Genomic DNA, 10472 nt, shown 5'->3' with positions numbered 1-10472 from the left:
GGACAGGCGCCAGGGCGGCCTTGCCACCATACCCTGAGAGAACGGGTACCAGGGCAGCCATGCCACCGAGCGCAGTGGGGAAGGGCACCAGGGCGGCTGCACCGCCGAGGCAAGCAGGGACGGGTACCCGTGCAGCCACGCCGCCGTGCCCGGAGAGGACGGGCGCCATGGCGGCTGCGTCGCCGAGCCGAGCGGGGACGGGCACCGGGGTGGCCATGCCGCCAAGGCGAGCAGCGACAGGCGGCTGCACTGCTGAGCAGGGATGGGTGCCAGGGCAGCTGTGCCGCCGAGCAGGGACAGGCGCTGGGGCGGCTCTGCGGAGCCATGAGGGGGAACAGCGTGGCAGGAGCACCGAACTGAGTGAGGGAACGGCACAGTGGCTCCCCGGAGCCGCGTCTGCCGGCACCAGGGGCAGGCAGGAGTGCCAGGGCCCACTGCACGGGGAGGCCGCTTGGAGCTGCCTTTGAAAACCTACGCTCTGTGAAAATGTTTCTAAATTGTGCTCCTACCAGTAAACTCCACGATCGCAGATTTCCGTTACTAATTCGTTACTTTGTTGTGCATGGCACGGATCTTCGCGGCAAAAAAAAGGTGTGCCTTATAGTCCGGTGCGCCTTATATGATCTACAAAGTTGCAAATTTTGCCGACTCCCGGGGGGTGCGCCTTATAGTCTGGTGCGCCTTATGGTCGTGAAATTACTGTATATTTTTTTAGTAGATTTAAGAATTAAACATATGCAGAAACATCCAAACATCCTTTATCATGAAGAAAATATTTTAATAGGGAGCTTTTATAGATTGAGAAAAATGTTCAATGAAAACGACCCTTTAAAGTGTTCTTGCTTAAGAGACAAAACTCTCAATTCTAAGCAACAAAGTTTTTTAAGTGACAGAACCACCAATCAGGCAGCAATTCAGGATATGTGTAAAGAATACACAGACAGAAAAATGTATAAACCCAACAAAATAGGAAAAAAATTATGTGTATACTTATGTATTTCAGTGCTGTTAGGTTTTGTCCATGTTATTAAAAACATGTAGTCATAATACATTGAAATTCTGTTGAATTACATGCCCCATGACAATGATGTTATAAATATTGTGTGTTCTACATTCGTTTGCTTAAATACATGTTGGCTCTCTGAGTTTCTCTATTTCCATTAGAGGATTAATAATAATAATAATAATAATAATAATAATAATAATAATAATAATAATAATAATAATAATAGTAATAATAATAATAATAATAAAAGGCTTTATTCTTGTTGGTGGTGATTGTTGTATTACTAAAATTTTATTAAAATTGACTACTAGAGAAGTACTACAGCACCCTCCTCCTCCAGGGAGAGATGTCCTGATTTTGAACCCAAAAGAAAAAAAAAAAATTTATATTGCTGGTTCTCTAGGGCCTGCACAATCCTCCTGAGAGAATACAAATGTCTGAAGCCTGAAGGAGATTTAAAAATTTTAACTCAGACAACCCAAGTCATCCTTGAATTTTTTGTTTCCCCAGACCCATATCCTAGACCATTAACAACACAAAGAGAATTGTGTGCACAGATCTCACTTTGCCACAAGAAATCATGCTTTCTTTTAGTTTTTCCCATTCACTTTGTTCCTCCAGAGCACTTTTGGTTTTGACTCCATTTTTAAGCTATAAATTCCCTGGGGAAGGGGCTGATGCTGCTGCACCCCAGCCTGCTCAGCAGCTGCCTGGATAATCTGCTCTGATTGTCAAACGAGATGGAATCAAATGAGACAAAATGAAGATTTCTCAAAATTATAATGAGAACCAGAGCACTCGTCGGGAAAGTCCCTGAGGGGAAGGAAACAGTCAAGATATTTAATTGATATACCAGAGAGGCAGATGAAGCAGCTTGAGTCAGAGTGCAGGTCGAAATCTCAGCGTCTTGTGTCAAGCAAGTTTCTGGCTGCTGTACTGTGAGCAGTCTGAAAAGAAAAGACGATCCTTGTGTCTTCTTTAGATGAATATGCCCTTTTCCATCTTGGGGAAAAGTGTCCTGCCAGTCATGAAAAATAAATATTACCTTTCATAAATGTAACTGGAACTAGCACATCTTCTTACCTCAACCTTTATTTTTTTCCTTTTTTTTTTTCTTTTTTTTTTTTTTTGGGTGGGTATGTGAGGAATATCAATTCCTAACCCACATTTCTAGGTCTTAACCTGAAAAGGCTACAACAAGAACAACAAAGTCGACCAATCAACTGAAAAAAAACCCAATCCACCCAAGAACATTTAAAAATAAGTTTCTATGACAAAAAGTTTTTTGTCATACGTTGAGGAAGGATGGCTCTGTCAGGCCACTGCAAGTGGCATAAAATTATTCCTGAAATCTCCCACATTGTCAGGTTCTGACATGAATTATCTACACACTGTCACACTGGACTGCCAGGTATCAGAAGACTGAAGAAACCATGTTGGTTAGTTGTCTTTTTGATTGATAGAGAGCTAATAATTGAAATCTTTCATGACTATGTGATGTAGATTTGAAATGCATCCCACCACTAGAGACTGAGCCAAAAGTCTCTTAGCTCTAATAATATTATCTGATTTTGAAATCATAAGATCTTTGGCAAAGTCTGCAGTTAAATGCCTGAAATGCAGGTGGCACCATGATCTTAAATACTTTATTTTATTTAATGGTTCCTCTCCTGAGTTCTGAAATTTGGGGTGAATGAGCTGATAAAAGTAACTGTGCAGCATGAGCATTGAAAGTAAGGCAAAGTAATTTCTAAAATTATGTTTCAAATCTTGTTTTCTCCCTCATGGTAAAATAAATTAGCACACACATACAAAAAAAAACCCAACAAAAAAAAAAAAACAAAAATAACGAAAAACACCACACAACAACAACAACAACAAAAAAACCCCAAAAAAATCCAAACAAAACCTGCTATTATTTATTGCAAAAATCTGCAAAAGTACACAACCTCAGACACTGTAATAACTGCTTAGAGTTTAAATGGTTGAGGCATATTCTTGCCAACATGAAAATATGTTTTGTAGGTGTCTGAAATGAACTCTTTCACCAAGTTCATTCATGGTGTTCTCCTTGAAAATCTAGTGTAAATAGCAGTAGGATAAAGACCTTGGTGCAACACATTTAACTTCACAAAACAGCAACTTCAGCACTAAAACCAAAACAAGCACCTTGGTTGTTACAAATTTAACTTAGCCTCTGATGAGCCGTGCTTGGAATTTTAGTAGCTCTCTTCTAGCACAGCCCTTGTGTGTTTTTTCCTCTCCTCTCCTCTCCTCTCCTCTCCTCTCCTCTCCTCTCCTCTCCTCTCCTCTCCTCTCCTCTCCTCTCCTCTCCTCTCCTCTCCTCTCCTCTCCTCTCCTCTCCTCTCCTCTCCTCTCCTCTCCTCTCCTCTCCTCTCCTCTCCTCTCCTCTCCTCTCCTCTCCTCTCCTCTCCTCTCCTCTCCTCTCCTCTCCTCTCCTCTCCTCTCCTCTCCTCTCCTCTCCTCTCCTCTCCTCTCCTCTCCTCTCCTCTCCTCTCCTCTCCTCTCCTCTCCTCTCCTCTCCTCTCCTCTCCTCTGTAAAAGTAAAAGCTTGTTTCCAAAATAAAATAAAAGTAGTCAAATGATGATACTGATTTTATGGGTTCCTTCCTATAAATAGTAAAAATAAAAATCTGTGCTGCAAAACACTGAAAGAAAAAGTACTTTTTTTTTTCCCTTCCTTTTTTTTTTTGTTTGTTTTTTTTTGTTTTATGGAGTTTGAATGTTTCCCTGTGCTGCACAGCTACCTCTCCCTCTTTTCCTGTGATGGAGCATGACAATGCTTTTGAACCAGAAAGGTTTGAGGGAAGCAGGATCTTCCACAAAACCCACGTTGGCTTAATGGGAAACCTCACATGTTCAACAAGTGGGGGATCAGGCTGTGCTTGGGAAGAGATAAAAGAACCCACTGTTCCCTTTTTTTAGAGGCAGTGTCAACCCCAGGAATAATTCCGGCGGCGTTGCTGTGGTGGTGACAGACAGATGTATTATCTCTTCTTTTCTTGAGTCAAGCACACACAGATGACTTGCAGAATCAGAGCAGCCAGTTATGGCGAACGGTGTCTGACAAATCCCTGAAGAACAAAGTACATATTATTAGGGAAAAAAAAAAATTAAAAAAGGAAAAAAAAAAAAAAGAAGAAGGTTCTGCTGCGTGCAGCAGAGGCTTTTTATATCCCTAATTATAACGGAGGTGGCAATATAATCTGTGCCTGTGCAGTCTGAGATTGTCCTGATCTCTGGCTCTAAGGAGGTTCTGATCTGGCAGGTGCTGTGATAGGAGATGGTGATAAAACTAATCTCCTCCACAAAGCTGGTATCCAAGATACCCTAAAGGTGTTATAGGGTAATTGGCAGGTTGCACTCACCTTGTCTGGGTGACATCTAAAATTGGCAGGAGGTTGGCAGGCAGGAAGGATCAGCTCTTGCTCTCCTACTGCTGCAGCACAGGTGGGAGTAACTTGGTTCACCCTTTGTGCAACAAATCTTAGACCTGATGTCCCTGCTAAACATTAGCCATTATTCTTCTCTTATGCCAAAATCATCTTCATGTTGTACATTCAGACTTGCTGTCACTGCTTCTTTACTGATGGTTCCTTATCTAAGGCAGTGTGGTTGCTTTCATTTCTACAGGTTATAATTTTAATATTTTTTCCTATTTTATGTACTGCAGGACTTCAAAGCGTTAATTGCAGCATTTGTGGCAAGACAGGAGATAATGCAGGAAATGTAAGCTACCAATGAAAGTAAGGTGGAGGAAAACAGTGGAGGCATTACCAGACATGGATTAGCTCTTTTCCAGTGGAAAATTTATTTTTTTCTTAACACTTGGAAAGGTAGCAGTTGATTTGTCTCCCCACTCTACCCCTTCCACTCCAGAAGGTCTACAGGAATCCTTAGCCTAAGGGAGGGATGATGCAGATTTAGGCAGTCTCCAGAAGTCCCTGTCTGGCAATTCAATTAGGCAGAAAATTCTGACAAACAGAGTTGATCATTTAGATGGAAGAACATTAAAAAAAAAAAAATTGGATGCAAAAGAGTTCTTGATCCTGAGTGATTGGTAAACAAATAAAATATGTATTTGGGTATTAGAGTGAAGCTAAGTAAAATTGAGCAGTAATTATCCTGAAGTGTATGAACAGTCTGGAAAGTGAAAAATATTATTTGAGTTCTATGGGCAGCAAAAGGAAGATAGAAATATTAAGCATTAATATATGGCAGTTCTTGAGCCCATTTCTCTCTTAAATTCCAAACCCCGAAGCATATAATGAATCCACATGACAGGAGGAAGAGTTTTGCCTTAGGGGTAAATATCGAAATACAAATATAAAAATATTATTTTTTATATATATTAATGTTGATATAAAAGACAGAACATCAGCTTGAGCTGCAATGGCTTGTGACATCCCAGTCCCACCCTGCCCGTATTTCAGCAAAGTGCCTTCACCACTGGGAAAACAGCAAGGATTTGAAAGTATGTAACCCATAAAAACAAAAGAGAACCTCCAGGATGGCCTGAAGATCCTGGAGTTTCCCATAAAATTGAAGTTTGCACACCTATAGTGCTTACAGGATCAGAAGGCAGGTTTTACTGTTGTCAACGAGGCAGTTGCTTCAAGAAAAACAAAAAATGGCAAAAGATTAATAATTTCTCAGAGTACACTGAAGGACGTCAGGTTAGAATCTTCATGGAGAAGGTGAGGTCAGGGACAGGTCCCTGTTAGGGGGAGGAGATGCTGCAACCACAACGACCCCAGTGACAAGAGTGTGAGCCCACAGCACCACAGCCAAGGAATTCTTGGGTCAAACCCAGGCTGGGGCGGTAAATTGCCCAGCCTGGATACAGAAAATTCGTATTAAGAACACCTAGATGGAAGTGATTGCTGCCTTGGGGTTTGAAGGAGCAATCTGCACCTCACAGCGCTGAGCTGGAGTTGTGCTGCCCTGTGCTAAGGGAAGAAGGAAGGTGCTGGATGAAGGGGTCTCCTGCAGCATCCCCCAATCCTGAGTCACCCCCAAAACTCAGGGGGGCAAGCAGGAGGAGGCAGCACAGGAAGAGGAGCCCAAGTTGAGTGTGGCAGCAGAAAAGTCTGATTACTCTGATGTGGCAAGATGGGTTTTATTGAAAAAAACTTATGGAGAACCTGGAAACAAAAAGGCATTGCACTTTCTGTAAGGACCAGGCAAAAAAAGCCTTTTGTTGTTTCATCCCTTTTTGGCTGAATAAACAATGCCTGGCTTTGAAGAAGCTATTTCTGTGTCATTTTAATCACCTGCTAGTCACAGGCTCTCAGTGGAAAAAGACCTCCAAGTACTGAGTGTAGTTAGTCCCTTTAGATTTATCCTAATTGGAGAAATAAAGGGACTGCATTATGGGATTATTCCCTCAAGAAAAATAAATTTGAAAAAAAAAAATCACAGGCAAGGCTGCCACTTGGGGGTGCAGGCATGCTGGGCTGCCACAGCAGCTACAGTGCAGCTTGCCTTGTAATTGTGACAGCTGGATTCTTGGTTGTAAAACAGAGATAAGCAGTAAAATTAGCACCGTTGTAGAGAAACAATGCATTAAAATCAGAAGCTTTGTTAAGGCTTCCTAAATTTCCACTATCTCTTTATTGACAGCAAAGCAACCTTTGGGGAGAAAGAGAAGAATTTTCTTTCCCGGCAGCAGTTCTTCAGGGAGATCTCTGGCATGGAGACTGCTGTGTAAAATCCGAGTTGCTGTAGAGGTGGTGATGCAATCTCAGGGATACCTGTGCAGTTTAATGGAGGCGTGGCTGCAGCACACCTGAGCGCTGCCAGGTGAGTTCTGTGAGTGCACGGTACACTGAGGACACGGAAAAGTTTTGTTGGATGCTGCCAAGTGGGCAGCACTGAGCTGTGTGCAAGCAGTAAAAAAAACCATGGGATTGTAGGTGTCAAATGCTCTTTATCAAGGGCCGTCATTTCTGTTAATTTTGTGGTTTAACCAGCGCAGAAAAAGCCTCGTCCTTTCAAATCTTTGCTGACAATGCAAGGTGTTGAAACCAAAACACTTCCAGTGTCAGAGAAAAATGTGATTAATTGCGAGCTCAGATGTTAAACCAGAGCTTTAGGCAAGGGCTGTCACCTTGTCACTGGTAGGAATTTAATGGTAGACAAAGGGCTTGCAAAATGAAATGCTGTAACTACTGCGAGGTGCCAGCCAAAGTAACCAAGAGATCAGACAACTTAACGGGTCGTTTCCACTCCTAATTTCATGATGTCTCTTCTTGTTGTCATGCAAGCAGCCTGGACTTTCAGCTTGTATTTGCAGAAATACTTCTCAACAGCCTAGTGCTGTTCAGTGCATCCTTCTCACTCGGCAAGTGCATTAAAGCTTAATATAATATTTATATGTGGTCTTTCACCATGAAGGCATGTAGAGCGGATGCAAATTACAGATATAAAATATCTGGAGAGCCTTTTGACGCCCACTAGGCAATTAGTACTTTTTTTTTCCACTCTCGTGCCTCTACGTACCCAGGTAGGGAAAAGAAATGAAAACAAAAAAAAAAAAACCCAAACAAACAAAAAAAAAGTGTGTAATGGTCTGACGCGAGATCTTCCTACCCTGTACCTTGGGCTGCTTCTGAAATATCGCCGCATCTTTCATCCTTGCTTTGACTCCCTCCCAGATCCGGGCAGGATGAGATCCTACCTGAGGAGGGAGGGAGCTGGAAGAAAGAACCTTTGCATCTCTTGGTCTGATGGAAGATGTCCCTGCCCACGGCATGGGGGTTGGGATGGGGTGAGCTCTGAGGTCCCTTCCAACCCAAATCCTGTGATTAGTTCTCCGTGTGATGCTCAGGAGGGATTTTAAAGCCGAGGCAGCACTCGACAGAGAGCAGGGTTTGGACAGCCCCTGCAAGGACAGAAGTTTGTGGAGGGCAAAATTCCTCCGCGGAGGGTAAAACACCTTCGTGAACAGCGTCCGCTCCCTGATAGACGAGGGCAGGCACCCACCCAAAAACCAAACTAGCCCAGGACATGCGATTTGCAGCCGGAGAGGAACCCGGGCCACGCAGACCGGAGCGCTGCGGGAGCATCCCCGGGATCAGCCGGGGACACCCAGGAGCTCCATCCCGCACCCTCCTCATGGCGGGGTCCCAGCTCCATGCAGGAGCATCATCCCCCACTCTCCTCATCTCGGGGTCCCAGCTCCATGTAGGAGCATCATCCCGCATCGCGGGGTCCCAGCTCCATGCAGGAGCATCATCCCGCACCCTCCTCATCGCGGGGTCCCGGCTCCATGCAGGAGCATCATCCCCCACTCTCCTCATCTCGGGGTCCCAGCTCCATCCAGGAGCATCATCCCGCACCTCCCGCATCGGGGGGTCCCAGCTCCATGCAGGAGCATCATCCCGCACCTCCCGCATCGCGGGGTCCCAGCTCCATGCAGGAGCATCATCCCGCATCGCGGGGTCCCAGCTCCATGCAGGAGCATCATCCCGCACTCTCCTCATCGCGGGGTCCCAGCTCCATCCAGGAGCATCATCCCGCATCGCGGGGTCCCAGCTCCATGCAGGAGCATCATCCCGCACTCTCCTCATCGCGGGGTCCCAGCTCCATGCAGGAACATCATCCCGCACCCTCCTCATCGCGGGCTCCCAGCTCCATGCAGGAGCATCATCCCGCACCTCCCGCATCGCGGGGTCCCAGCTCCATGCAGGAGCATCATCCCGTATCGCGGGCTCCCAGCTCCATGCAGGAGCATCATCCCGCACCTCCCGCATCGCGGGGTCCCAGCTCCATGCAGGAGCATCATCCCGCACTCTCCTCATCGCGGGGTCCCAGCTCCATCCAGGAGCATCATCCCGCATCGGGGGGTTCCAGCTCCATGCAGGAGCATCATCCCGCATCGCGGGGTCCCAGCTCCATGCAGGAGCATCATCCCGCACCTCCCGCATCGCGGGGGCGCGGCGGCGGGCGGGGCGAGGCCGGGGTGTGTCCAGCATCACCGCCCCCCGGGATCCGCGCGGGGCGGGCAGGGCAGCGACGAGAGGACGAGGAGGAGGAGGAAGGCAGAGAGGAGAAAGAGGGGGAGGAGAGGAGGCGGCGGGACGCGTCTGGGAGGCGGCGGCCGGGCCATGCTGGCGGCGCGGCGGCACCTGGCGGGCGCGCAGAGCGGGCGGGCGGCGGGACGGGCTCCGCGCAGCGCGTAAGGGCGGTGGCAGCGGAGAGCGGCGGGGGCTGCGCTCGGCCGGGGGGACGCCGGCAGGGACCTGCGCATCCGAGCATCGCATCGCCTCGGCGGGAGGAGGCACCGCCAGCTCGCATCGCTGGGCTGAGGCGGAGGAGAGCCGGAGAAGGAGCAGCGGGAGGAAGAGGAGGAGGAGGAGGAGGAGGAGGAGGATGAGCCGCGCGGTGCTGGCCTGGCTGGCGCTCTGCGGGAGCCTGGCGGCGCCGCGCCCCGCCCGAGGTGAGGGCACGGCGGGGACGGAGCGGGGACGGGGCTCGGGGTCGCGCCGGAGCTCCCGCAAAGTCGGAGTCCAAGTGCGCGGGGGACAGGGGAGGTGGCTTTCAGCAGGATGCCGCTGTCTGGGCTCTCCTTTTCTCTTTATGGATAAGGAAAGAAAAAAGAAAAATGTACAGTACTACTTATCGCTGCATTTGAAATAGAAGCCGGCGGACTATCCATCCTCAGACGCGTTCTGTTTTGAAACTGTGCTTAATTAGAGGGGAAGGAAATGCCATGAGAGCTTAAATGTAATCCAGATGAGCGGCTGGGAAGATTTAATATCCGCAGAGCTGTCCCCACCGCTTTTCCCTTCTTCCCCCCCAGCCCTTCCCAGCCACCGGTCTTGGCTGTAATTCGGAGGCTGCTAGCTCCGAGAGAGACCCAGCAAAAGGCGGAACAGTTTGCAAACACGTTCGGGAGCTTGAGCATCTCGGCAGCAGCGAGCAGTTCGTGCCAGGCGAGCCTTTCGCTGCCTCCCTTTAATTAGGTCTTCTCCATCCTAAAACACCCTCGGCGCCTTCTCGGTGTCTCACCCCCACCCAAAACAAACCAAACAAAACCCTACCGATATCAAAAACCCTCCCGGAAAGGAAAACGCCAACGCTCCCCTAAGGAGACAACTTTAGGTCTCTTGGGAGTTCTCTTCATTATTCGCATTAACCAGTTCTCGCAGGCTACGTGGGGTTTACCCTGCTCGCGTTGAAAAGTTGTAGGAGCTCGTCGTGCGAGGAGGCGAGCAGAAAGCTTGGGGGGCTCCCGGATCACTCGCTGCCCGTCCCATCGCATCCTGCCCATCCCGGCTGACCCTCCCGGGTCCCCGGGGAAGGCGCTGGGCTCGGCTCCGGGATCCCCGCGGGTGCCCTGCTCTTGCCCGCAGCCCCCCGAGGACTCTCCTCGTCCTCTGCGAGCTCCGAGCATCCTCCTGCGCCGCGGATTTTCTCTCTGTGTGATCCCACCCTCTGTGGA

At 48.1% G+C, this 10472-nt stretch overlaps 2 protein-coding genes across 4 annotated transcripts in view; one reads left to right on the top strand and one right to left on the bottom strand.

The window, feature by feature from the left end:
• Positions 1–784: 784 nt before the first annotated feature.
• LOC117011187 (translation initiation factor IF-2-like) lies at positions 785–9081 on the bottom strand. 3 transcript variants are annotated; one of them, XM_033086501.1, is made up of 2 exons: positions 3775–9081; positions 785–2024 (listed from the first exon to the last, which is right to left on the bottom strand). In XM_033086501.1, the coding sequence occupies exon 1, from the start codon at positions 9001–9003 to the stop codon at positions 7834–7836; it is 1170 nt and encodes a 389-aa protein (XP_032942392.1). In that variant the 5' UTR covers positions 9004–9081; the 3' UTR covers positions 785–2024; positions 3775–7833. The 3 variants fall into 3 exon arrangements, with proteins under 3 accessions (XP_032942392.1, XP_032942393.1, XP_032942394.1); XM_033086502.1 differs by lacking the exon at positions 785–2024 and having other exon boundaries at positions 3743–4101; positions 7626–9081; XM_033086503.1 differs by lacking the exon at positions 785–2024 and having other exon boundaries at positions 3743–4101; positions 7737–9081.
• Positions 9082–9197: 116 nt separating this feature from the next.
• Positions 9198–10472, top strand: part of EDIL3 (EGF like repeats and discoidin domains 3) — a 234899-nt gene continuing 233624 nt past the window's right edge. The window contains 1 exon segment of the mRNA XM_033086417.2: positions 9198–9467. Within this exon segment, the coding sequence (XP_032942308.1) occupies positions 9401–9467 (67 nt within the window). The 5' untranslated portion in view covers positions 9198–9400.

The sequence above is a fragment of the Catharus ustulatus genome (assembly GCF_009819885.2).
Source record: "Catharus ustulatus isolate bCatUst1 chromosome Z unlocalized genomic scaffold, bCatUst1.pri.v2 scaffold_26_arrow_ctg1, whole genome shotgun sequence".
NCBI lineage: Eukaryota > Metazoa > Chordata > Aves > Passeriformes > Turdidae > Catharus > Catharus ustulatus.
This window is presented reverse-complemented; position numbering and strand designations above follow the sequence as displayed.

Coding starts and splice junctions, on each gene's coding strand:
- LOC117011187 (XM_033086501.1), bottom strand. CDS start 9,003: ATGCTGGACACACCCCGGCCTCGCCCCGCCCGCCGCCGCGCCCCCGCG.